Raw genomic sequence first — 27,946 nt, 5'->3', positions numbered from 1 at the left:
ATGACAAACTACAACTATATTATCATCGGAATAGCTAGTAAGCGTAATGGTGTATATGCAAGAGAGATGGAAAAAGCTGACATCTTTCATTTTGATTTGGATCACTCAATGATGTTAGTGTTAGATCGAAGCTTTTGAAATTGTAGCTGTGCTTGTGTCTCCAAGGCATCAATTTATCCCAGTTCATAAGGATAAATGAGCAAAACCATAGCACACCAGCAAAGAATGTAAAATGACACAAATCCATCCACTGGCCAAACAGAACAGAAAGCTACAAAGAGATTCACCAGAAAAAAAGAAGGAAATCTGCAACATTCAGCAATGCTTTCAAAGAGGTCAGAAGCTATAACCTCAAGAACAATTACTACCCCCTACATGCCTACTAGAAAAGACCATTCTACTCGTCATAACAGTTGTCGAGGTCATCTTCAATCTCTTCAATAACAATAGATCCCAATTTCTTTTGAGGGCTTAGCTTATCTTAAACAGATCTACTCACTACAAGGTGCATCACCATTCATGGCTAGGAATAGGAAAGATACATAGGTGGTTTTTACTTGTTCCCTGCTCTCCTTTCTTATGATCGGGAGATAATTTGACGCCGAAGGCTTGGGGATTCCTCATGGCTTTGGCTTCAGATAAAGAGAAGAAAGCCCCAAGTGCCTCTTACACAAAACTAGCTCAGGTTCGTAAAGTACTAATCATTTGATTTAAAGTAGTCATACGATTAAAATTAGAGTTTCCAAGCAGGGAAAAGTCAGTCGAACAACTAGGGTGCTCAGACTTCCAGCAATAAACGCAGATCCACGACCGGGCGTGGCGGATGTGGCTGCGCTCTTCCACCATGCCATACACGGGAGTGCGCCGCACGGATAATCATGAGAACGAGTCTGCGGTAAAGCCACAGACAAAGTTTTTGAAAGAGGCCGCGCAGGAGACTCACGGAATCGTGGAGCAGCACCCACGCGAGCGAAGCCACCGATATCGAACCGGTGAAGTGGATGAGGAGCTGTGATGCTCCATCGGCGAGATGCAGCAACAAGAAATGCAGGAGCAGGCTGCAGATGGCAACGCCGGTGGCAAGGGGGTGAGTTTCGAAGGGCGAAATCAACTTCCCCTGGAATTTCACTTGGATGAGAGGTTGATCAGGATAGAGACGATGGAGCTAAAATCCATGGCGCCGGTTGGGGTGAAGGTAGGTACATTGAACTGAAACATCTTAGAAGCGCGCCAAAGGACAAGAAAGCAAAAGCGATCCTGTTTCCTGGTACTTTCATAAGTGATTTGGCGTCACATAAGCCAGGAAAAGTCTGAGAGGTAAGGGGCTGGAAAAAGATACCTTCCCCACGGGGGGTCCGCCAAGGTCCCTGCATTCACCCCACCACTGGAGAGGAGGAAGGGCCTTTGAACTTTACCATCTATTTTTTCTTGTGTTAGAAAAAGAGAGACTTTCTTACCCATTGATGGACAACTTGGTTGATTCAGTTTTGGCCACTTTATTGTAGAGATCTCAAGATCGAAATTCCGTTGAATTCTAGAATTGAAGTTTTAGATTCCAAAAAATTAAGAATTTATACCCGAGAGTAGGTTTTAGAATTTAGACAAAATTTATAAAGAATTTGGAACTCTTCATCCTTACTTAACACTCGAAACATCCTTACTTAACACTCGAAACATAAGGCCTACAACGATGTCGAAGCACATATCTTTTTTTTTTAAAATGAATTTCCACGTGTCGGTCGGACGACGATTTTGACGTTATCAGAGGGGTAAAGAGGCCTGTCGAATTTGAACTCGCCCACCGCCTGCGAAAATCGAAAAGGTCGTCGCCTTTACTAGTAAATTTCCGTTTCGAAATTCGGCACGGTTCCCCGGATAATAATGGCAATCTCGTAAATTACCTCCTATCCGAACCCCCAATTCGCAACGCGAGGCGGTGTCGCTCGTCTAATTTATACGCGTCAAGCCCTCCCCCAAAGCGAACCCCGGAAAAGCTTCGCCTCTTTTTGCCCCCCCCAAAAAAAAAAAAATTAAAAAAAATAGAAGTTTGACCGGAAGAAAATATCTCCTCGCGCGTCGCTCCTCCCGGAAAAATGTCAGGCTACCCCCACGCGCCGCCCAACTACGGCTACGGCCAGCCCTACACCACCGCCTCCGGCGAAAAATGATAAATAAGAGCAAAACAGTAAGCTCAAGCCCAAGTGTCTCGTTAAAGCCCTTTCTTTGGTCTTGCTTCAGTTGATGCCGTGGTAAGGGAATTACTGGAGCAAAAAGAGATAACAAAAAAAAAATTAAAACAGAGTCTGGCCAAGAAGAACACGAAAAAAAAAAAGAAATTGAGGAAAGCTGAGTCCAGAGAAACCGACAAAAAGACAGAGGAGACAAAATGGGGCTCTTGCTACATGCACCGGATTAATTCTATTTCGGTAAGGATTCGAAACTTTTATTTATCTAATTGAAGGAGTTTTCGTAACTAAATCGTAAATTAGGTTTTGTATGAATTCTATGTTGCCAGGTCTATTCTATAGATTTTTAAGCTGTGAAATTATGTTGTAAAGAAATTTTTGGGTATTGCATAACAGGACTTTAAAAAAGTTAATGTAGGTTAATGATTTGATTGGGATGAATTTTTAAAATTTTGCGCATTGCTAAAAACAGTTTTCGAATTACTATGTTTGGCAATGAATTTCACCCTTCTCCGACCATCTTTTGGCTTTATGATTAATTCGAAAGAGTTTTCTTTTGAAAGTAAGCTCGCTTGAATTGAAATTTTAAGATGAGGTCTACTCTATTTGCAATGTAATTGTTCAAAGATCTTTTGTCTAGTGGAGGATTTGACTCAAGAATATGGTATTGCCTACTCAAGTTGTAGTCGAGGTTAGTTGACATGTAAGTTTGACATTTAAATCAACTTTGATAGGACTTTGAGACTCTTCGAGTGGCGTAACTTTCGATTTGCATTTTATTTAGGGGTGGTTGTTATCCTCTAAAAAATTATAAGCTCATGTCTTGAAAGTGATAGGGATTTGATATATTATAAGTTGTGAAGAACATTGCACAAAATGATTTTTTTAAATGAAAAAGTAATATTTGAAACATATTTGTTGCATAAAATTAGATTGGGCATTTACTACCCTTTTGGTATATAATTTATTAGTATAAAGTTGCGTTAAAGTGACATTATTCATATTTGATTTTATTGTACATTATATATTGGATTTGGATAAATGAATCTCTAGTATTGCTTTATCATAGCAAATTCTTGATCTATTTAGGAGAGATTTGGATTAGTCACTAAACTGTGATTGCTCATATTATTCATTCCAAATCTTTTTCTGGTAAGCTAAAGTAGGACATGAGCATTATCGGCGGGAAATTAGTTACAGTTAGATTTGGATGTGAGTTTAGGTACTTATATATGTCTGGGATGATATTTGTGGGGTTTAATTGAGTTTGGAGATTGAGTCATACTTTTATTTTTAATGAATTTTAGAATTCTTGAGTTTGTAACCAACTCACTCTTTATCAAGTATATAGATGAATATATATTTTGATAAATTCATGCTGTATCCCTTGAATAAGAGCATGGTGGTGTCATTTTCCTTATTTTATAGATTTGGGGTGTGACAATAGATAAAGGAGAAATCTTATTCACAAAGTCAACAAATTGAAAACATACATCAATATATCATCATTGTTTTTCTATATCATTATAATCTTACCAATTTCATATTGCAATAATAGCCGCTCCTCTCTTTTTCTAATTATCCATTTATTGTGCAAATAATATATCACAACATGAGCATTCTCGTGTCCCCATGTTTTATGCACAAACTCACCTATTTCTATAATCATCGGATATACAAAATCCTATTAAAGTACTTTTGAAGCAGCAAGCATTTTCTCTTGGTGAAATATTGCTAAAAATGGTTTCCATCTTAACTAAAATTTGCATTTTCTTCGGTTTTGAGACACCTTGGATTGTTGATGGAAGTATGGACTTTTATGGGCTAATCTCCTAGAAAAATCTCAAATTTTAGTTTTAATCGCAATTCTACCTTGATTTTAAAAAAAAGAAAAAAAGAATTCCCAACTTTCTTGAAAGCCCCACTTCTGCCCATGCAATGTGAACACCGCATAGTCCAACCATTGCAATGTGAACACCGAAGCTTCCCCTAAGACCCATTGGAAACTCTCTTAGAGAGAGAGAGAGAGAGAGAATCATTAAAGGAGATTGAAAAGTAGTTGAAAAGAGGTTTTATATACACGCAAACACCTTAGCATGATACAATAAATATGATAAAAAAAAAGAGCATTCTGTCTTCTTCCTTTTTTGCCTCAGAAAAAGGATTTGACCCGGTTCAAAATCAAAGTCCGACCAATCGTTACTTTGATTAGTACAATAAATTCAAAGTACCAGCAAAAGAAGCGTACAAATTAGTGAAAGGAAGATGATCACCATAGATCATACACATAATTTTTATTTCATCCAAATATAGTTCATTCCATCATTTAGACAGGCTTACTTGTAATTACTAAGAAGAGCACCTCTTTATTTTGTTTTCAACTCAGCTTTATAATTATTGAATCTCCCCCTAGAGATGCAACGCCGGGATCACCAGCTCTCTTCCTTTCGATCAATTGGCAGAACTCCAACGTTATGCCTGCCATATAGTTTCCCGCTGCAGCGAATGCAATTTCAGCCTTGACATGGATTGTGCGGCTATAAGTCTACGTTCACAAGTCCTGGAGGGCAAGAAAGGCCCAGTTTTTTTGCCATTTCGCCCATCAGCATCTACTTGGTGCCCTCCACGTGAAGCTTGAAACCAGAATCAGAGTGTAAAGCATACTAGGTGAGGTCTATGTTTGTCTGGATTGCCTCTTCTTTTTCCAATTCACAATCATCCGCTGCCGCTGGAGCAGTGCTGCTCTTTCCTGCTCCATAAATCATGTGCTGAAATGCCCTCAGTTATGCGACACCCTGTTCACCCTGCACATCCACTTCTTCCCGTATCAGGAAGGAACGCTCACTGACGCATTGTGAAGAGCATTGACGCTGTCTTTTGCTGCGCAGAATGCAACTTTGACATCAAAATTCCATGCACTTTTGAAAGGCACACGTTGAAACATCACCTCCACGATCATATACTCATTCTTGTATTAGATCTATTGACCTGCACTACTGATGCAGTGTCTGGTAAATTTTGCACATTCGACTTTCACGTTTTTGCGCAGTGCAATCTTAATGTAAATCATGATTGCCTTCCACAGTTACCACCAACAATAAAAGATGGCCATCACCTCCATCAACTCACACCTTACACTTCGTCCATCAAAGATGATGCCAGTTAGTACCTCTGTGACCTTTGAGAGAAAAAAGACCTGAATCTGGGTGCTTCTGGCTGCAATGAATGCCCTTGATTACTCATATCGACATGCGTTTTACCCACGGTATGCTTTCATCACAGAAGTGGTCTCTCACTAACCTGACTTTAGCCAACAAACGGCTACAAGATGCTGCCCCATGATGTGAATAGCCCTGTTCTTTTTTCTTATGTTACATCATATACAGACTCAAATCTCCACAATAAAATATAATCAACAGGAAATATGGTAATACAAAATTTATTTTGAAGTAATGGAAGTACCTGAAGCCCCGCTATAGCTGAACTAGATGAAGAAATTGCAATTCTGCAGGAAAAAGTGGACAGTGAGCACACAATTGGAGGAACTCCAAAAAAAGACTTGCAATGCTGGTCTCAAAAAGCAGCAAGCGAAGTGCATGTAGTTGAAGAGTTGAGGGGGGCTCTTATCCAGAAGGAAAGAATTGGGGAGGCAGGAGACCACCTTTCTGTTTGATGTTTCAGCTTACCCACTTATATGCAAGTCAGTTGGAATCACCGCTAACACTTGACATCCGATACTTTTATCTTCTGCAGCAAAATCAGATAAATATCATATTTTTTAGCATAAGACTTGTGTGCTCTGTGTTATGAATAGGAGTACTAACATTGGGATGCATAACTTGATTACGAACTAACTTGTTAGGAAGCTTGCCAGTCTTATTATTTCCCTGAAAACGAATATCAGATGTGTGCAGTTTGTGCAGACTTGTCTCAAGCTTTTGCATACTAGCTATCTAGCTTTGCTTTCACGAACTGTAAATTCTTTTCCAGCAAGTGAAGATGGGAAAAGTTCAGTTCTAACATCTGCAGTCTACCAAAATTCAGTTATATTGAACTAAAAGCCTCCCAAAAAAGAAATCAAGCGTTATTTTCTCACGTTGGCCCTGGCAACTTGAATCTCCAACCAAAGCAACAATTCTAGCTCCTGGCTGAAAACCAGCCGGGCAGAGAGACAACATAGTAATTGCATAATTCAGATTCAAAAGCTTCTTGATACATACAGGATACACCACAGAAGAAGTGTCTTTATAAATCTTGTTGCCGAAGCAAGTTAACGCATTTGCTGCAACAAAGATCTAGTTGTCACCTCTTGGAGGTAAAATGCTGACTATATGACGTAACCACTCTGTCATTCTGCAGTTACAAACTCAAACAATGTCATCATCAGAATAGCTAGTAAGCAGTACCCGTGCATACGGGACAGAGATGAAAAGACTGACATTGTTCATTTTGATTCTGCTAGATCTATGGCAATAGAACAAGGCTCTGACATTGCAGCTGTGCTCATGTCTCCAAGGCATCTATTTATCCTTGTTCATATGGATAAATGAGCAAAACCATTGCATATGGTCAAAGATTCTGTAAAATAACACATATAGATCCATGGTCAAACAGAAAGTTACAAAGAGATTTGCCAGAAAAAGAAAAGCAAAACTACATCGCTTGCCATATTTTCAGGGAATTCAGGAGTTTTAACCTCAAGAACAATTTTGACTTTATTTTGGCAACTAGTAACAACCATATGACAACGCTTGACACGTGGCAATTTGATGATAAGGAGTTGGTATCCGCAAATGCTAGTAAAAGTACCTTCTTTCATGAATGTCCCTCTTTTTCTCTCTTCAGTGAAAAAAAAAACTTCCAAATCTTTTGGTCCAGTAGGATCTTAGGTAAACTGGAAGCAAACAATGAAATATCTCCCCATTCTTCTAGTCGCAATAATTGTCAAATTATTTTTGTCTTTTCAATAACATTTGCCCTTTCGTTGATGGTAACAATTTGAAGTATCTGCTACTGAATTAGCAGAAGCATTTGACAGTCTTGCCATCTTAAGTCATACTGCTGATCAACTTCTTAGCTTCATTATTTGACTTAGTATCATGATAACTCTCCTGGGAATTATTTTTCATAATAAGCATTTAGGCTTGTAGATATATGTGAGAAGAAAATCAACTGCAAGGTCAAATCAAATGATGAACGAACCCACATGAAAATTAAAATGCATATAATTTGGACCTCCCACAGAAATTTGTAGAGATTGGCGTTTGAGACCACGATCCACAAACTGATGCATGGGACTCACCCTTGACTATGGAATGCATGTCACAAAAGCAAGGCGAAGTTGAGCACTCTACTGCCAGTGGGACACTTTGCCGGCCAGGCTTCTAGAGAAGAGGAGTTTTGGTGAAGCCAATTCGATTTTGGGCAACCAAACCCTGCAACTGATGAGAAGTTCCTACGGATTAAAGGGCAGCATACATAATTGATGGAGTAGATAGAAACAATTGCCTGAGAAGGAAGAATGGTCAACCTAGAAGAGAAAGATACTGTTGTCTGTGAGACATACTTTCACTGAAGATGAATCATCTATTGCTCTTTCCAGTTTCCATGGCCAACAACATTTATCACACATATTGCTTTCATTGGAAATGATGGTACTGAATTTTTTGCTAACATAATTTGATTTGCTTTATACCTGCAATCCCGCACATCGCATACAAAATGGGTAACCTTCAGAGTCCGGAGAAAAGAATTTATTACCATCTGCATCTAAATCATCGGTTCAGTCCTCAAATCACATCCCATATTTCTGTTCAGCCCTTCAAATAATGACATGTATTATTATGCTCCAAGGTTACATGTTTTCTCTGATCTGTTCTTGAGAAACTGCTCGTTTTGAGGACTCTAAAATCACTGAAAGGTATCTATAAATACTTATCTTGGAGCTGCGCTATCATTTTATTTCCTAGCAAACTTAGTCACTCATTGTCTGGAACACTAAGTCTTACGGTAGAAGTTAGATGTGATCAACGGATGGACCCAAGAGGGAATGGCTTATCAAGGCTCGTCCATATTCTTAACAGACTTGTCACAAGGAAATACGTGAACTCACCAGTCTAGTGATATATACATTCCAATCAGTATTTTGCATTTATATATGAAAACCTTCTCTTGCCAGTTGGATCCATCAATTGTTACTGCACGGCCCAAGATTGCTTGTCCTCCTAATGAGGATTCTCCGAACGTGGCCATTCAAAAAATGCTCATGAGCATCTACTCACATCCCATCATCTCGGGATGAAAAATAGAATCAAATGCAAAGCCTGCGAGTAGGCAATCTTGGGGGAGGCCTATGGATGCTATGCTTGCATATTCTTTCTCCACAAAAGCTGCATCGAATCTCCCCCAGAGATGCAACACCTGTCTCTCCATAATAACCCTGTCTCTCCTGCTTCTCTCCATAATTACCGTCTCTCTTCAATAAATTTGAGGAGCTAAACATAACGTCTGCCATGGTTTCCTACTGCAATGAATGCAAATTCAGCCTTGACATGGACTGCATGGCTTGAACTCTATGTTTGCAAGACCTGAAGGGCAAGAAGGACTTGGTCTTTTACAATTGTGACCATCAGCATCCACTGGTCGTCCACACGAAACTCGAAAGCAGAATCAGGTGCAAAGCTTGTGAACAGAACATACCAGGTGAGGTCTATAGTCGTCTGCTGCTGGAACTGTCATATGAGGGATGGTCCATGCAAGGCTTGTGATAAAGCGTCAAATGTTTAGCCTATTGCTGGTGGAAGCAAAGCTGCTCTTATGCTCCATTAATCATGTGCTGAATTGCCCTCAGTCATGCAAGAACCTGTTCACCTCACACATCCTTTTTTCTTCTCATATTAGGAAGGAGCACTGTTGAAATATGTCGTAGAGTGTCGGCTCTCTATCTTTCACTGCATGGAATGTGACTATGACTTCAACATTTCATGCACTTTTGAAAGGCACACTTTGAAACAACACCTCCACGGGCATATACTCTTTCTTATTTTATATCTAATGAACTGTATTTCCTAAGCAGTGTCTCTAGTAAATTTTGCAGGTTTGACTTCAATGGTTTTGTGCAGTGCAATCTTAATCATCACAGATTGCCTTCCACCACAGTAAAAGATTGCCATTAACTTTCATCAATTCACTCTTTACGATTCATTCACCAAAGATGATACCAGTGAGTACTATTGTGACCTTTGTGAGAAGATAAGGAACCTGAATCTGAGTGCTTACATCTGCCATGAATGCCCCTGCCCATTGATTACTCGTATCAAATGTGTTTTGCCCACAGTGCGCTTTCATCACAGAAATGATCTCTTACTAAACAGACTTTAGGCGACAAATGGATACAATGCCATATGATGTGGTGAGTAGCCATGTTCCTTTTTAACATCGTATATATATATTCATCCTCCACAATAAGTAGTAATCAACGGAAAATGCTCCAATACCAAACACTTTTTAAATAAGGTTGCTGGAATGGTGGACGTACCTGAGACCCTGCTATTGCTGAACTAGATGAAAATATTGCAATTCTGCAGGTAAAAGTGAAAAGAATGAGCACACAATTGGAGGTCCTCAAGAAAAGACGTTCAATGTTGGTCTCGAAAAACTGCAAGTGAAGTGCATGTAGTTGCAGAGTTGGGGAGGCACTTATCAATATGAAAAGAATTTCCTTTCTGTTTGATGTCATGCAAGTCAATTGGTGTCACTGCTACAGTCGACTTCCAAGATTGTTGTTCTCTGCAGTAAAGCAAATAAATATCATATTTTTGAAGACTCGAGTGCTCTATGTAATGAGATGAGGTGTTGATATTGAGATGCATAATTTGATTGTGAATCAACTTGGCAGGAAGCTTGCCGGTCTAGTTATTTCCACAGACACACATGTCAGATGTGTGTAATTTGTACAGAATTGTCTCAAGCATCTGCATACTATCTATCTAGCATTGCACACATGAACCGTAAGTTCTTTAGCACATGAAGATGGGAAAATTTCAGTTTTAACATCTAAAGTCTGCCAAAATTTAGTAATCTTAAACTAAAGCCTACAGAAAAAAATCGACATTTCAGCATTCTTTTCTCACCTTGGCCCCGGCAACTTGAATGTCAGTCAGCCAGTGAGACAATGAAGTCTTAGATTGCAAGTTAACACATTTGCCACAGCAAAGATCTAGTTGTGACCTCTCAAAGGTCAAATGAAGACCATATGATGTAACCACTCCCACATTCTGCAATGACAAACTACAACTATATTATCATCGGAATAGCTAGTAAGCAGTAACAGTGTATATGCGAGAGAGATGAGAAAGCTAACATCTTTCATTTTGATTTGGATCACTCAATGATGTTAGTGTTAGATCAAAGCTTTTGAAATTGCAGCTGTGCTCATGTCACCAAGGCATCAATTTATCCCATGGATAAATGAACAAGAACATAGTACACCAGCAAAGAACGTAAAACGACATATCATCCCACTGGCCAAACAGAAAGCTACAAAGAGATTCACCAGAAAAAAGAAGGAAATCTACAACACTCAACCATGTATTCAAAGAGGTGAGAAGCTCTAACCTCAAGAACAATTACTACCCCTTATATGGCTACTAGAAACAACCATTCTACTCGTCATAACAAGGTTATCTTCAATCTCTTCGGTAACAATAGATCCAAATTTCTTTCAAGGGCTTAGCCTATCTTAATCAGATCTAGTCACTACAAGCTCCATCACCGTTCATGGCTAGGAAGAGGAAAGATACATAGGTGGGTTTGTACTTGTTCCCTGCTCTCCTTTCTTATGATCGGGAGATAATTTGACGCCGAAGGCTTGGGGATTCCTTACGGCTTTGGCTCCAGATAAAGAGAAGAAAACTCCAAGTGCCTCTTATACAAAACTAGCTTAGGTTCCTAAAGTAACAATCATTTGATTTAAAGTGGTGATACAATTAAAATTACTTCTTCCAAGCAGGGAACAGTCGAACGGGAACAGTCGAACAACTACGGCGCTCGGACTTCTGGCATGGAACGCAGATCCACCGGGCACGGCAAATGTGGCCGCGCTCTTCCACCATGCCATACACGGGAGCGCGCCGCACGGATAATCATGAGAACGAGTTTGTGGTAAAACCACAGCCAAAGTCTTAGAATGAGGCTTAACCAAAAAAAAAAAAAAAAAAAAAAAAGTCTTAGAATGAGGCCCCGTAACAGACGCACGGCAAGCAACAGGAACAGCACGAACCAGAGGAGGGAGTGGAAGGAATCGTGGAGCAGCAACCAGGCGAGCGAAAACACCGATGTCAAACCGGTGAAGTGGAAGAGGAGGCGCGCTGCTCCATCCCAAGAAAGAGCAGGGCCGGGATGCGGTGGTACCCGAGTAGCGACACGCCCCAAAGAGAAATGCAGGAGGAGGCTGCAGATGGCGACGCGGGTGGCGAGGGGGTGGGTTTCAAAGGGTGAAGGCGACTTCCCCTGGAATTTCACTTGGATGAAGTTGGCCAGCACAGAGACAATGGAGGGAAGATCCATGGTGCCGTGAGGAGGAGCAAAGACGGGGGACATTATTTATACTTTCCATCTATGCACAAGGGAGTGGTGGTTAGGTGGTTTGAGGATGTACTCCGACCTAAATGAAAAGGACTCCCACATATGTATGTTGGAGTCGTCTTCATTTAACTCCAACATACGGTATGATGGAGTCGTCTTCATTTAAGTCGGAGTTTATCCTCAAACCACCTCAAAAGTCGTATGATGGAGTCGTCTTCATTTAAGTCGGAGTACATCCTCAAACCACTCAAACCACCTCAAACCACTACTCCCTCGAAAAATGTTAAGGTCGTCTTAAAATTTTAAAAGGGAACTTGGAAAAAGGGCATTTGGATGTCCTTGATTGGATGGACATCCAAAATAAAGAGTATTAGATTGATGTCAAAAGAAGATTATTAACTTGATGTCCATGTCACTTTCCATGAAAAAATAAATATCAAATGATGTCCCTACCTCACTCCTCACCACACTATAGAGAGGACGAAGGCCTTGAACTTTCTGATTTATTTTTTTATTTGGTTATATTGACAAGGGAGAAAAGCCATAAGCCTATCGCATTTATATTTATTTAGTCTTAAATCTTATAATTATATCAATTTAGTCATTTTAGTTAATTTTGACTAGATACTGATATGGACGGCCACGGAAAATGTTTAATAATAATTTAATATTTTTTATTTTCTCTAATTTTTTATTTTTTTTTTTTCCTTTCTTCCTTCTTTTGCCGATGATAAGCAATAGCCGAGCAAGCTGACCTCACCAAATCTAGCTTAGGTGAGGCTAACCCTCGTAAGGCCTCGCCCAAGCCAAGGTGGCCTTGCTTGGGATCGCTCTTGCTTGGCCTAGCCTAGCCTAGCCTATAGTGGGCAACGACGACCCTCACCCAGGCGAGGCCAACCCGCAATGGAAATGGCCAAGGAAAAATAAAGAAAAATAATAATAAAAAAATAAAAAATTGAATTACTATAAAAAAATTATCTATATTAGGGCTAGACGTGCCATATAGGACAACTAATGTCCATATCAGTAATTTCCAATTAAAATTAGTCGAAATGGCTGAATTGACACTAATTCAAATTGACACAAATATAATAGATTTATAATTTTTCTTTAAAAAGAGATATGTCCAACTTTAATTTTGAGTGACCTTATCCTCACTCCGCATAGGATCCATCAGTACATAATAACCTAAAATATTTATCTTCATCAATGAAGTTGCAAGAAATGGGCTTGCAAAACATAATAAATAAGAGCAAAACATTAAGCCCAAGCCTAAGCCCAAGCCTAAGTGTTTCATTTTAGCCCTTTCTTTAGCCTTGCTTCATTGCAAGGGAAATTACAAGAGCAGAACGGAGGAGAGAAAACAGAGCCTGGCCAAGAAGAACAAAAAATAAAAGAAAAGAAAAGAAGGAAAGAAACGGAGAAAGAGAGAGAGAGGAAACAAAGGGGGCTTTCGCTCCATGCACGCTTGGGAGAACTCGACAAGACGAATTAATTCTATTTGGTAGCAACAACTTTTATTTATCTAAGTGCAGGAATTTTCGTAATTAAGCCATAAATTATGATTATTCAGATTATGCAGTGTAGACAACAAAAGAGAAGGAGACGTTCTGGGATGCTTCATGTTCTCTGGAATGTGTTTCGTTTCCCGAAACTAGCTGAAAGTACTGCAATATTTATGCTAAATTGCTCTTGCATGTTCCCTGTTAACTTGTCATTATGCGATTGGTTTTGCTATGACCACATTGCATTTCTGATTCTCCTCATGCCTTTCATTTCCTCATGAATGATAAGTCGGAGGGAATAATTTCTCAAGTCAAAGGGGAAAATTAATGGAAGATAAGCCTAACGCGACATGTATCACCCAATGAATGGATTGGTGATTTGTTGAGATAGCCTCCTTAGTATACCCAATATTTTCTCAAGTCAAAGGGGACTCTCAATGCATGCACATTTGAGAGGCTTGGTCAAGCCCGATTATATTTGTTTCATGGCAATTGGTAAATTTTCGAAACTTTTATTTATCTAATGGAACAGGTTTTTGTAGTTAATCTATAAATTAGGTTTATTTTAGAGGTTTTCAAGTTGTGAAATTATGTTGTAAAAAAAAAAAAAATAGGGTGTTGCATAGCAAGACTTCATGAAAGTTGATTTAGGTTTTATGGTTTGGTCATGATAAATTTTTAAAATTTTGCATGCTGTTGGAAACAATTTCCCAATTACTATGTTTGGCAATGGACTTTGCCCTTCTCGGGCCATCTTTTGGCTTTATGGTCTCTTAATAATTCGAAAGAGTTTTTTGTTGAAAGTAAGCTCGCTTGAATTAGAGTTCTGAAATGAGGTTGACTCTGTTTCCAAAGTAGTTGTTAAGAGCTCTTTTGTCAAGTGAACGATTTGGCTTAAGAATATGGCATCACCTATTGAAGTTTTAGTCGAGGTTAGTTGACACGTAAGTTTGAATATGGCATCGCCTTCAATAGGATTTTGAAACTTTTTGATTGGTGTAACTTTCGATTTGGATTCTGGTTAAGGGTAAGTTGTGATATTCTATAAATTTGTAAAACTCGTGTTTTAAAAGTAATAAATTATACGTTAAGAAAGGCATTGCATAATATGATTTTGTTAAAACAGGCATTGCATGATATGATTTTGTTAAAACAAAAAAGTACAGTTTAAAACAAATTTATCGCATAAAGCCGGATGGAGTGTATACTACCCTTTTGGTATTTGAAATTTGAATGAATATTTCCGATCAGTATAAAACCGAGTTGAAGTGATATCGCTCATATTTGGATTTTACTATACATTATATATTGGATTTGGATAAATGAGTCTGTAGCAGTACTTTATAATATGCACGGCGGATGCCCATTTGCTTAGAAGAGATTTGTGTTAGTCACTAAATTGTGGTTGCTCACATTATCTATATCAAATCTTTTTCAAATTCTTCAACTAAGGTAGGATGTGAGAGTTATCGGCAATAAAATTTTATAGTTGGATTTTGATATGAGTTTAGATACTCGTATATGTCTAAAATGATATTTGTGGGGTTTAATTGAGTTTGGAAATACATATTATATACACTTACTTTTTTGATGAATTTCAGAATCTTGATTTTGTAACCTACTCACCTTTATATCAAGTATATAGATGAAGACATATTTTGATAACATGTTTACCTTGGTTTATGTTTAAGGCTATATTTTCTAGGCAGGAGGACCTTGATGTTGTTTTCCCTGTTTTTATAGAGTTGGGGGATGACAAATGTCAATGACAGGTCTTATTCACAAAATCAACAAAATAAAAACATCCAGTAATATATAGTTATCGTTTCTCCATTTCAATATAATCTTATCACTTTTATACTGCAATAATAGCTACTCATCCCTTTCTTTAAATACACATCTATAGTGCAACATATTTTAAGCACGAACGCACCTATTTTTGTAATTGTTGGATGTACTAAATCCTGTCAAAATACTTTCAAAGCAGTTGAACATTTTCTTTTTTGGTGAAATATTATGAAAATAGGTTCCCATCTTGACAAGAGATCGCATTTTCTTTGATTTGAGATATCTTGGACCGTTGATGGAATCATGAATTTTTATGGGTTAATTCCCTAAAAAAAAAAAATTCCAACTTTAATTTCAATTTCAGTTCTATTTTGAACTTTTTTTGTCCCAACTTTCACTACGGTCCCACATATATCTATATGGTAAGGGTCATCACGTGACTCCTCATGGTCCCATTGCAATGTTAACATCGAAGCCTCTTGGAAACTTACTCTCAGAGAGAAACATGGAATCGTTGTCATGGAAATTACCCAGTGCCTGCGTCTATATATATGAGAGAGAGAGAGGTTTTGTCTGGTTTTGTCTGTCTGGTCAATAAAGGAGACTAAAGGAAACTGAGAAGTTGTTGAAGAGAGGTTCTTTACCTAAAAAAAAGTTGTTGAAGAGAGATCCAGTGGGAGAGAATAAATATGACATAAAAAAAAAAAAATTCTATCTCCTTCTTTCTTCCCAAAAAAGTATGTGACCCGGTTCAAATGAGGGTCAGACCCTGATTAGTATAATGTATTTGAATTTTAGCATAAGGAATATACAAATGTCATCTTTTTGAGAAAGAGGAAAATAAAAAAGTTATTAAGGAGGAATATTTGTGGAAACTTTTAAAGAGGAGAGAGATATGGGAAAGGGCATGTGAAAGGGACAACGACTAATTGACTGATGAGAAATTAGTGAAAAAGGGAAGGAACGAGAAGGGCATAAGTGGAAACATCTGATGACCAAAAGTCTTGTTACAAAGAAATTACATTAACTAGGTCATTGTCGTTACAAATTATTTCCGAATGATACTTTCCTCCATTATTTTTTAGGAAAAATATCAAAAATTCTAAATCTATTACACTTGTACTAATTCAACCCTAAAATTTATAGGCAAAAAAAATAATAATTCTAAACCTTTAAATTTTACTTATTCAGTCCTCAAACTTAAGACAATTTATCAAATAATATTTTCAGTCAATTTTGATTGGAAAACGCTAGTCCCAACTAGTCATCCTGTGGCGTACCGGCGCTAATGTTGACAACATTTTAATTTTTTTTTGAACTTTTCATCCCTTTTTTTTTTAATTTCCTTTTTCTGCTTTTTTTTTTTTTTTTTTTTTTTTTTTGCTTTTGTTTCCTTTCGCCAGTGGTGGGTCTTAGGCGATGGCTAACAAACTTGTCATGACACAAGAAAATACGTGACCTCACCAATCTAGTAATGTACATTCCAATCAATATTTCACTTTTATATATGAAAATTTTCTCGTCATTTGGACACGTCGATTGTTATTGCACAGCCCAATATAGCTTCATCTGCCTTGTCACAGCTAAGCCCCGATGAGGATTCTCAGAATGTGACCATCCAACAAATGCTCAAGAGCTGCAAAACCTACGAACAAGCGATCTTGGGGCAAGTCTATGGATGCCATGCGTGCATATTCTTTCTCCACAAAAGCTGCACCGAGTCTTCCATAGAGATGCAACGCTCGTCTCTCCATGATCACCCTCTCTCTCTCACTTTTGATTAATTGGAGGAGCTAAATGTAATGCTTACTAGGGCTGTCAAATAGGTAGGTTGGGAGTCAAAAAATGGTTCGATTCAAATCGACCAATTTAATCCGTTTTGATTCATTTACATGCAGTATAAATTCAGTGACCCAAACCTGACCTGTACCTGAATTGCTAAAACACGTCTATATTTAACTAAATCTATGAAAATTCATATCTACTCATTTAAAGCTCATTAGTAGCCATTATTTACAATGCATATATGTATATAACTATTTTTTTTTCTATATTTGCTTTACTCTTTCTAATTTTCTACGTGGATCGCTATTTTATGATATTTTTACGAGGTGAAGGATGACAAATCGTACTTGATGACAAGCAATATTCTTGCTCTCATCAACCAGTGCGCTTCCAAACCCATATTCAACCTCCACAGGACCCAACCTAACCCAACCCAACCCGCTTCGCTTTGCCCACATACATATTTTTCTTTTTGGGGTAATCTTGGCCATATCGATAACAAGGAACAGCCCACGGGTGGTTTTTTATTGGGCTTAGAATTGGGGCTTGAGACAAATTGGGTCTCAAATGAATGTGCTACCTCTTTAATTCACAATAATAGTTCGACTTCAAGGTTCTCTTTTAACACAATACAGAGAGACTGAGAAGTGAAGGAAGATCTAGAAGTGCAAAGCGTGCAGAGAAGCGGAGTAGATCTAGAAGCACAAGGACAGGAGAGAAACAAGGTGGTGTTGTTCACATTGATTGGAGGCCTGACCATCAACCAGTTGCTGTGTTGAGAGCAGGAAGATGAGTACTCTACCTCGTTGCATGTCCAACTCAGTCGATACAGTCTCACCTCTGTCCCAGCCCCACAACGCCACCGTCGAGGCCCCAAATTTCCTCGTCGTGCCGAACTTTAAGTCTTTTTAAATCCATTTAGGCCTGGCCCTTAAAAGTTTGAATAACTTGTAGGACCCACTTCTCAGGATATGAGTCAAAAAATGGGTCATCGACCCATTTTGACTGACCCATTCTTTGACACCCTCTAATGCTTACCATGGTCTCCTACTGCAGCGATTGCAAATTCAGCCTCGACATGGACACGGCTTTAACTCTAAGTTCGCGAGATCTGGAGGGCAAGAAGGACTCGGTTTTCTACCACTTCGACCATCAGCATCCACTGGTCTTCCTCACGAAGCTCGAAAGCAGAATCAGGTGCAAAGCTTGTGAAAATAACATACCAGGTGAGGTCCATGGTTGGCTTGATTGCCGCCTCTTTCTCCTCTTCCCGATCATCCTCTGCTGCTGGAACCGTCATACGAAGGATGGTGCATGCAAGGCTCGTAGTGCGTGCATCTATCGCTGGCTGAACCTGGGCTGCTCTTTTTTGCTCCATAAATCATGTGCTGAATTGCCCTCACTCATGCAACAACCTGTTCATCCCACACATCCCTTTTCTTCTTGCATCAGGAAGGAGCGCTGTTAACATATGCCATGAAGAGTGCTGACGCTCTGTCTTTCGCTGCATGGAAAGTGACAATGACTTCAACATTCCATGCACTTTTGAAAGGCCCACTTTGAAACATCACCTCCACGAGCATGTACTCCTTCTTAATTTAGATCTTCCTAACTGTGCTTCCTATACAGTGTCTATAGTAAATTTTGCAGGTTTGACTTTTACGCTTATGTGCATTGCAACCTTAATCATCACAGATTGCCTTCAACTACAGTAAAAGATTGCTATTAACTTCCATCAACTCACACTTTACACTTTGTTCATCGAAGATGATACCAGTGAGTTCTTTTGTGACCTTTGTGAGAAGATAAGGGACCCAAATCTGGGTGCTTACCCTTCCCCATTGCTAACTCATATCAAACGAGTTTTTACCCACGGTGCACTTTCATCACAGAAGTGCTCTCTTACTAAACAGACTTATAGCCAATAAATTGATACAAGATGCTGCCATGTGATGTGGTGAATAGCCACATTCATTTTTAGCATCATATATATAGACTCATTGTCTGCAATAAGTAATAATTAAAACAAAATGCGCTAATACCAAACATTTCTACTACAGGTTGCTAGAATAGTGGAAGTACCTGAAGACCCTGCTATTGCCGAACTAAATAAAAGAAATTGCAATTCTGCAGAAAAAAAAGTGGAAATAATGAGCACATAGTTGCAGGTACTCAAGAAAAGACGTGCAATGCTGGTCTCGAAGAGCCGCAAGTAAAGTGCATGTACTTGCAGAGTTGGGGAGGCACTTACCAAGATGAAAAGAATTCGGGAGTCAGGAGAACACGTTTCTGTTTGATGTTTCAACTTGCCTTCTTATGCAAGTCAATTGGACTCACTGCTACAGTTGACATCCAAGATTGTTGTTCTCTGCCGTAAAAGCAGATAAAAAACAGATTTCTGAAGTGCAAGACTTGTGTGCTCTATGTTATGAATCGGAGTATTAAATTGGGGATGCATAATTTGATGATCAATCAACTTGTCAGGAAGTTTGCTGGTCTAATTACTTCCACATATATGCACGACAGATGTGTGTTGCTTGTACAGACTTGTCTCGAGCATCGGCATCCTATCTATCTTGCTTTGCATACATGAACTGTAAATCCTTTAGCACATGAAGATGGGAAAAGTTTGGTTCTAAAGTCTATGGTGAACCAAAATTCAGTTATATTGAACTGAAGCCTCCTGACTAAAAATCTACATTTCAGCATTTTTTTCTCACCTTGGCCCCAGCAACTTGAATGTCTGACTGAAGCAACAATTTTCAAGCTCTTGGCCAAAAGCCAATCAGCCAGTGAGACAACTAGTCTTACATTGCAAGTTGACGCATTTGCCACAGCAAAGCTCTAGTTGTCACCTCTTAGAGGTAAAATGAAGACTATATGATGTAACGACTCTATTCCGCAATGAAAAACTAAAACTATATTATCGTCGGAATAGCTAGTATGCAGTAATGGTGTATAGGGGACAGCAATGAGAAGGCTGACATCTTTCATTTTGATTTGGATCACTCAACAATAGAACAGAGCTTTTGAAATTGCAGCTGTGCTCGTGTATCCAAGGCATCTATTTTATCCCAGTTTGTATGGATAAATGAGCAAAACCATAGTACGCCAGCAAAGAATGTAATATGACACATATCCATCTGCTGGCCAAACAGAAAGCTACAAAGAACGTCAATTTTTTTTAACTAATGAAATCTTATAATATCAGGTTAAGAGTACAAGTGCCAGACAAGGCAAGAAACAAAGAGTTGATAGAGAAATACAGATTGAATCAACATCATAATCAGCTGCAGTTGAATTTCTAGTTAAAGCAAGAAGCCTGTCATGAAAGAAGTAAAATACGGAGAGGAAGCAACTCCAACGTACAAGAAACAGTGATAGAAAGTAGTATTGTGGCCGTGTTTTTTTTGTTGTTGTTGTTGCTAATGAGTTCAATGAAGTGGCATCACGGCCCATATTTTTCAACTGAGCATCACTATCATTCACTTACAATCATTATCAAGCCACCGCCGGAGTCACCAGTCACCACCACTGTCCACCATGAAGATTTCCGACCATTCAACGTAAACAGGTCATAGATCACCGAGACACATGGCACATGAACATAAAAGAAGTTAGGGTGCTACCATCGAGAAAATCACCATGCGTACAAACGATTCCAGACCATATCTCCCAGCGGGAACCCCCATTTAAGGCCACAAGACATAGCACATAAAACAGAGAAACAAACATCCTTACGTCGTTCTTACTTTCGGATTCAAAGATGAAAAACCGAGAGCAAATGGATGAATCAAAAGCGCTTCTTACGATTTGGATACGCAATGGACGTTCCGATATGTAGATCCAGAGGGAAATTTTCACAAAAGTTCGCTTGGGCATTTTCACAAACAGCTAGCAGACACTTCTACCGAGGGATATAGATGTGAGAGTGAAACAACCACTCGTCCCCAACTAATGAATAAGTGGTCCAAACACATTTACATAGCTAGCAAGGCTTCCATTCGCGGTTTCAGTTGAGGTTCGGGGGAGATTTGGGCGACTGCGCGAGCGAGCGAGAAGTTTGGATTTGGGCGATCATCAACCAACAACTCCTCAATTCAAAAACGCAGGTGCAGAAGAAGAAGGAGAACATAAGAAATCGTCGTGAGATTGAAGAAGCAGGCGCGCGAAACATAAGAAAGGAAGCATCTTTTCGGGCAAAATATTCGAATTCGTTCGAGAAGATTCCGCAACATGAAGACGGTAAAAAGCGAACTCCATGCAAGGCGCGGAGTCAGCTCGAAACTCTAGAAACGAAGAGAGAGAGAGAGAGAGAGAGAGAGAGAATGAAGGCGAGGGGATGAGGAGGAGGAGGAGGAGGGAAGCGGCCGAGGAACGGAGAGGGGATGCGGTTGCAGAGGCTCGCCGCCACGGCCATCCTCTCTTCCGCCGTCGCCAGCCACCGGTGTCCGGCGCGCCACGTGGCGACTTTCCATACCATACCACCATATATGCTGTGTCCAGTTTTGGTTGCTACACCAAAACAATCGCGACCGTTGATTTTCGTATATTAATGAAATCCTTCGGAAAACGCTTTTTTCCATGCTCTTTTGGGAATCAATTTCAGTTTTGCAAATGCACCTTTTAGAACGAGAAAGGTCGTGTGAAAAATGGTTCGGTCAAAAGGGAAAACAGCACTGGTTATTGTCAAAATGCTCAAACTGGTAGGGGTGTGTATGGTCTAGGCGGGCCGGCTCCGAAAAATTAGAACCAGGATCCACCTGTTTGTTACATGGATCCATCTCAGAACTGGACCGTCGGTCCGGTCCAATACCTAGGTGAATTCATGGAACATGTCCGCAAAGTGTAGTATTCCATCCCCTCCAACCACGACTCACCACCTTTAGCTTCAGTATTACCCTCTCTCTCCCTCTCTCCCCTCTCCCCTATCCCCTACAGATATCGGCAGAGCTTTCGAATCATCCTCTCAAGCTTGGCAAAAGCTTCTAGTTTGGTATTGTAATTTTAAAATCCATCCTTAGTCTCTTTCTTCTTTTTCCTTGTTGCTCGGTCCTCAAGGGAAAGGAAGAAAGAAACCCATTTTTATGGGATTCCTAAGGCTATGGTTGCACAGAGACAGGAGGGGGGCCATAAGCCAATCTCCCGCAGAGATCGTTGCCTCATGGAAAAACTAATCGGTCCGGTTCGAGTGGGCGGGTGGACGGATCCACCCATGGAACCGGGAACCGGACCGGTACCTATCGTTTCCCATAAATTGGAATTGGGAATCGGACTGGTTCCCTCAAGAACCACTAGTTCCGTGCGCTTTTGTTCGCCCGAGTGATCCAGCGGATCCCTTCTTTTGCACACCACCACAAACCGGCATACAATAAAACTTGATTTTAAAATTTCTATTCATATTGAGAAATTTTCATTTTTCTTTTTGTCGAAATAAAAGTATTATCAAAAGTTAAAAATTCATGCTGCGAATTAGTTGTCTTTCCATTTTATCTATCAATATTCTATACGAACAAAATCTAAAATTTTGATGTCTCATCCCATTATAGCCTCACATTCTAGAATCCTCTCTAATTAAGCGAAGCAATTATGGGGTTATACTATAAAATAACTCTTTTGGGATGAGAGAAAACATTTGCATTTTCTCCTAATTGTGGAAAGAAACGACTTGGGCTTGAGCAAGAATTGTTCGATTTGAGTTGAGATTTAAAGAGATTTGAGCGAGATCTCAGTTGCATTCAGTTCAAAGTTCTTTAGACGAGAGAGCATTGGGTGAACATTCGAGGATTTGGGCAAGAAATTAGCATAGCGACGATTTTTTTCTTTTTAAATTATTGTGGAAAATGCTGCCGTTTTGATCTTCGATGATTAATTAGCGTCAGCCTTTTGTCAATCCAACCAAGTAGAACGTGCGTCACTTATTTGACATTCATGTAAGCATTTTTCAAGCTAAATTAGCCGAAAAAATCAAATTGACAAATTATTAAAAGAGTTAAGATTTTTTTTTTCCTCGGAAAAAGAAGGAAGTCTGCAGCACTCATAATGTTTTCAAAAAGGTTAGAAGCTTCAATGTCAACAATAATATTTGCTTAATATAGCTACTACAATTGACCATTCTTCTTCTAGTAACAATTGTTGAGGTTATCTTCGATCTCTTCGATAACAAAAGATCGCAATTTCTTTTGAGGGCTTAGCTATCTTAATCAGATTTAGTTGCTACTAGGTGCATGACCATTCATGGCTAGGAATAGGAAAGAAACAAAGGTGGTTTTGTACTTGTTCCCTGTTCTCCTTTCTTTTTATGGTCGGAAGATAATTTGATGCCGAAGGCTTGGGGACTCTTCATGGCTTCGGGTAAAAGAGAAGAAAGCCCCAAGTGCCTCTTATACAAAACTAGCAAGTTTCCTAAATTACATATCATTTTTTTAAAGTGGTTAGAATACTTATCATTTTTTTAAAGTGGTTAGAATACTTTTTCGAAGTAGGGAACAATTGAACAACTACAACACTCAGACTTCCACCATGAAACGCAGATTCAAGACCGTGCGCGGTTGAGGTGGCTGCTCTTCCACCATACCATACATGAGACCGTGCCGCATAGATAATCATGAGAACAATTTTTCTGTAAAACCACAGACAGCTTTTGAATGGGGCTGTGCAACAGACTCACAGAAAGCAACAAGAGCTGCCCCAACAACCTGGGATGGAGTGGGATAAGTCGTGGAGCAGCAACCGCACGAGCAAAACACCGATATAGAATCGGCCAAGTCGATGAGGAGGTGCCATGCTCCATCACAAGGAGGTGCGTGGCCACTAGATGGTGGTGCCCGATTATGGGAACACAGCAACAAGAAATCAACTTCCCCTGGTATTTTAATTCGATGAAGTCGACCGGGATAGAGACAATGGAGGTAAAATCCATGACACCGAGAGGGGTGAAGGGAGGGACATCATTCGTGGTTCTTTTTATGCGTAGTGGCATAAAGGACGACTGTCTGAAACTGGAGCAGACTCCAAATTGACAGTGATCCCTCCAGTTTCAGGCTGTCGTCTTTTATGCCAGTCTGCTGTCCCTGCCTTCACCACTGGAGGGGAGGAACGCCTTTGAACTTTCCTATTAAAGTTGCAAGAACCAGGCTGGCAAGAAAAAGAAAATAAGAGCAAAACATTAAGCCCAAGCCCAAGTGTCTCGTTTAGCACTTTCCTTGGTCTTGGTTCAGTTGACGCCATTGCAAAGGAATTACTAGAGCAGATAGAGAGAGAGAGAGAGAGAACAGAGTATGGCCAAGAAGAACCCAAAAAAAGGAGGAAACCAGAATCCGGAGAAACAGACAAAAAGACAGATGAGACGAGGGGCTCTCGCTACATGCACGTTTGAGAGGCTGGGTCAAGCCGGATTATTTATATTTCTTAGTAATCGGTAAGGATTTTAAACTTTTATTTATCTAATTGAAGAAGTTTTCTTAGTTAAACTGTAAATTAGGTTTTGTATGGATTTTGTGTTGTTGGGCTGATTCTAGAGGTTTTTAAACTGTGAAATAATGTTGTAAAGAAATTTAGAGTGTCGTAGAGCAAAACTTCAAGACAATCTTAATTTTGCCTCGATTTTTTTTTTTTTGTTTAAAAAAATCCCCAACTTTCACGGTAGTCCCATTTCTGTCCACGAGTAGACATAAAAATTATCATGTAATACCGCATGGTCCAACCATATATGCGTGAACATCGAAGCCTCCTTTGGGACCCTTTGGAAACTCTCTCATAGAGAGAGAGAGAGAGTTCTCTCCTTTTTTTTTTGGCCTCATAAAAGGACACGACCCGGTTCACAATTAAGGTTGGACCAACTGTAACTTTGATTAGTATAATAAATTCAAAATTTTAACAAAAGGAATGTACAAATTAGTGGAATGAACATGATCACCATAGATGAAAAATGTGCTTGCATCATAATTTTATTTCATCCAAATGTAGTTCATTCTATCATTTGGACAGGTTTACTTATGATTATTCGGAGGAGTACACCTATATTTTGTTTTTTTTTTTTCTAGATAGGTTCTCCTGGGTCTTAGTCTTTATATAGTTTATACAAACGCCAACTTTTGACCTGTGGATCTAAATTCAGTTTAACTAGCTTATGAATTGGGTCTATAACCACTTTGATCTATATTTTGTTTTTGAGGATACTCAATGCAGATGATTAGTTAATTTTGAAAATGAAATCGACTTCTATTCAAAGATTTTAACAAAAAATTGCAAGTTTAATTACACCAATTACTTCGGTGTGATAATGCTAGAACGAACACCTAGAGTGAATAAATAGGTGTTTGAAAGGAGTCTTGACAGATAAATACGACATAAAATAAGTTGCGAGTAAAGTCTAAATAAGGATCAAAATTTAATAAATGAGCCACTATACTTTTGGTAGATGTTCAGAATCTGTTATGCGATGAAACGGATTTATGAAATAACCTATAAGTGTACGACAGACTTAAATAATGAGAGTTGAGGGAAGAGAATGTTACACACGAAATTTTTTGGTTTAAATTAAACCTACGTCCACTCTCTCACTCTAACAACATACTGGCTGGATTCCACTATATGATTAAAAACAGATTATAATTTTGAGCGCAAACACTCAATGGTAGATTACACTATCTCACTAAGTCACTCTTTTGGTATTTCTCTTATGATCACAAACATTTAAGCTCAAGAAAGACAAATATATGATTGAAGTTCGCTCAGACTTTGGAATTCTAGATTCTAGGCTCCGTTTCTTACTTACTTCTCGGTCCTTGGTCTCCTTAAATACTCCTCCACTTCCAAACTAGCCGTTAGACAATATCTGGAGATCGTCTTCCAATATGTATTTCTTCCCGTCTTTGTAATTTCCAGTTTATGTTGAAAATGCATTGGTTACGTTAGTTATCTTGATGCAATATTGACTAGACAGAACACTGGCATTTTGTTTGTAACATAGGTTTTATGTGTATATCTCGGATCTTACTTATCATGTTTTTCTTTCAGAAGTACATGCCTCGAAGAAAGACATCAGAAGAAGTGAATTTTACTTACGTGGAATGCTCGTTATATGCATTTCACCAGTTGGCACACAAGGTTAGTTGGACTTTCCCAACCTGCTTTGCCAACTTACAGCCAAAGTATATGGAGGTTTTATTCTGATGATGTCGCATTATAGGCACCAAATGCAACCAATAGTCTGTGTGGTTACAAGATAGTGACTGGCCAACCATCTGACAGGCGTGGGGAGGACTTCTCAGAACATTATAAGGACTTCACTGAGAGGTAATGATTCCTTATCATCTCCGGTTTAATTGAGTTTTAGGTTTCTTTTAATGCCAGGCTGTTTTTCCTATCCTGTCCAATGGATGTCACACATGCATTGGGTATGGTTAATTGATTTCACGTTTTCAACGATGTTTGGTACATTGCAATGCTATATAGCTTCTATGATAGCTTCTATATTAGTTGAAGGATTAACTTTTCCCTGAAACTAGCTGGAAGTACGGCAACATTTATGCTAAATTGCTCTTGCATGTTCCTTGTTAACTTGTTATCCTGCAATTAGTTTTGATATGGCCACATAGCATTTTTTATTCTCCTCTGCCTTTCATTTCCTCATGAATGATAAGTCGGAGGGAATAATTTGATCCAGGAGTTCTGATATTCTTTGCAATTTACTTGTTTCGGGTAAGTTGGTGTTTTGAAGTGTGTAATTTGCCTCCTGATCTTTCCATGGCTTTTTTGCTGCAGATTAACTACTGTTGAGGAGTTAACTAGGGCCACCATGAAAAAGCTAACTCAGGGAATGGCTGAGCACAATGAAGCAATGTCAGCTGCCAAGACCGATAAGGAGAAGAATACCATTGTCTGTTTGTCATCATTATGCTTGCGTCTTTTATTTTTAAATGGTTCTGCTTCATGCAACTGACACCACGTACTTTATGCAGAAAACTCAGAAGCAGAACACTACATCCGGACTGCGAACCTGCAGTAATATCCTTGCCATGACTAAGGTGAATAAGTCAACTTATTGCTGACTGTTGTGTCTTCATGGCATGTGAGAACTAACTCATTGTGGTTTATTGATTTAGTCATTGCATTCAAAGACACCTTCATTTATTGGAGACGAGCATCAGCCTCTCCTGGAAAGAGGCAGTCAAAGCTTCTGCACCTGCGACAAATACGGGGACTGGGTAGGAGAAATACTGATCCTTATGTTTTTTTTTTTAATTCCGCAGCGAGTTTGTTATTGGATTTGTTTGTGGTGGGTTATATATCAATTCTAGTTGCTGATACTTTAGCTACTTCCCTCGTTAGTGACAGGCTTACATCTACACTAGAAAATCACTGTAATTATGTTGGTCACTGTCGAATATGTTAGGTCATGATGCTTATTCAAGGAAAATTGATGTGAATGTCTTCGTATTTTGGTTATCAAAATTTGACTGATTGTTCCAACTAACAGCATTGGTCACAAGTCCAGGAGGAGCAGAAAGATTGTTGAGAACGACCCGCTAGTGCTGTGAATGGTTCCGGTAATGCGGATCAAAAAAGGGACGTGGAGCGGGCGGTATGCAAAACCAGCTTGTTAGTAGAGCATTTGAAAGTTTGTCCCAGGGTGGGCGTGGCGGTGGGAGAGGAAGAGGAAGGGGTTGGGGTGGACGTGGAAGAGGAAGAAGTTATCGGTAGATTGTGGCCATGCCTAACGCAACAGACGCGGAACTTTGTATTAGATATGAGGTCAGTAAGAGAAATTGTTCTACTGATGAAAACGAAGTTTTGGATGTGCACTAAAATATTTAGCTGGTAGCTTTGACCTGGACGCATATCACTGATTGTAATTTAAGCTTGAATACAGACTAGTCTGATTGCATGATCAACAGACTGTGTGACCTATGTCATTTGAACCCTTTAACTATGTTGTTGGTTTAGACCTTAGAATATTTTCCGGTTGTCTGATTTTGCCTGCTTTCCAGTTGTTACCAACCTGAAGAATTACTTTGTTGCTGTACCTTATTCAGATGGTTGTGCATTTTGGATGACTTAGGTGACAGTTGCGGCAAAACGAATTGTACTAGT

The 27,946-nt window shown here is 39.3% G+C and overlaps 1 protein-coding gene and 2 long non-coding RNA genes across 5 annotated transcripts; 1 reads left to right on the top strand and 2 right to left on the bottom strand.

Moving 5' to 3' along the window:
* Positions 1-4,478: 4,478 nt before the first annotated feature.
* LOC120292892 lies at positions 4,479-6,239 on the bottom strand. Its single transcript, XR_005550524.1, has 3 exons — positions 5,848-6,239; positions 5,649-5,691; positions 4,479-5,551 (listed from the first exon to the last, which is right to left on the bottom strand). It is a non-coding gene; the product is annotated as an uncharacterized LOC120292892 (long non-coding RNA).
* A 158-nt stretch (positions 6,240-6,397) lies between these two features.
* Positions 6,398-10,446, bottom strand: LOC104440949. Of its 2 annotated transcripts, XR_005550526.1 has the most exons (5): positions 10,319-10,446; positions 8,299-9,974; positions 7,489-7,627; positions 6,626-6,764; positions 6,398-6,539 (listed from the first exon to the last, which is right to left on the bottom strand). It is a non-coding gene; the product is annotated as an uncharacterized LOC104440949 (long non-coding RNA). The 2 variants fall into 2 exon arrangements; XR_005550525.1 differs by having other exon boundaries at positions 6,456-6,764.
* A 15,720-nt stretch (positions 10,447-26,166) lies between these two features.
* LOC120292886 (apoptosis inhibitor 5-like protein API5) lies at positions 26,167-27,823 on the top strand. 2 transcript variants are annotated; one of them, XM_039311422.1, is made up of 5 exons: positions 26,167-26,250; positions 26,618-26,732; positions 26,815-26,880; positions 26,959-27,060; positions 27,333-27,823. In XM_039311422.1, the coding sequence occupies exons 2-5, from the start codon at positions 26,652-26,654 to the stop codon at positions 27,369-27,371; spliced, it is 288 nt and encodes a 95-aa protein (XP_039167356.1). In that variant the 5' UTR covers positions 26,167-26,250; positions 26,618-26,651; the 3' UTR covers positions 27,372-27,823. The 2 variants fall into 2 exon arrangements, with proteins under 2 accessions (XP_039167356.1, XP_039167357.1); XM_039311423.1 differs by lacking the exon at positions 26,167-26,250 and adding an exon at positions 26,333-26,367.
* The last annotated feature ends 123 nt before the right edge of the window (positions 27,824-27,946 follow it).

The sequence above is a fragment of the Eucalyptus grandis genome, chromosome 4 (assembly GCF_016545825.1).
Source record: "Eucalyptus grandis isolate ANBG69807.140 chromosome 4, ASM1654582v1, whole genome shotgun sequence".
In the NCBI taxonomy this organism is placed as follows: Eukaryota; Viridiplantae; Streptophyta; class Magnoliopsida; order Myrtales; family Myrtaceae; genus Eucalyptus; species Eucalyptus grandis.
The sequence above is the reverse complement of the archived record's forward strand: the minus strand, read 5'-3'. Positions and strand labels throughout refer to the sequence as shown.

What these genes read in the sequence shown, in the direction of transcription:
- LOC120292886 (XM_039311422.1), top strand. Translation starts at nt 26,652, where the DNA reads ATGAAAAAGCTAACTCAGGGAATGGCTGAGCACAATGAAGCAATGTCA. An exon ending in ATAAGGAGAAGAATACCATT is followed by an intron (nt 26,733 to 26,814) that starts GTCTGTTTGTCA and finishes TACTTTATGCAG; the next exon opens with AAAACTCAGAAGCAGAACAC. An exon ending in ATATCCTTGCCATGACTAAG is followed by an intron (nt 26,881 to 26,958) that starts GTGAATAAGTCA and finishes TTATTGATTTAG; the next exon opens with TCATTGCATTCAAAGACACC.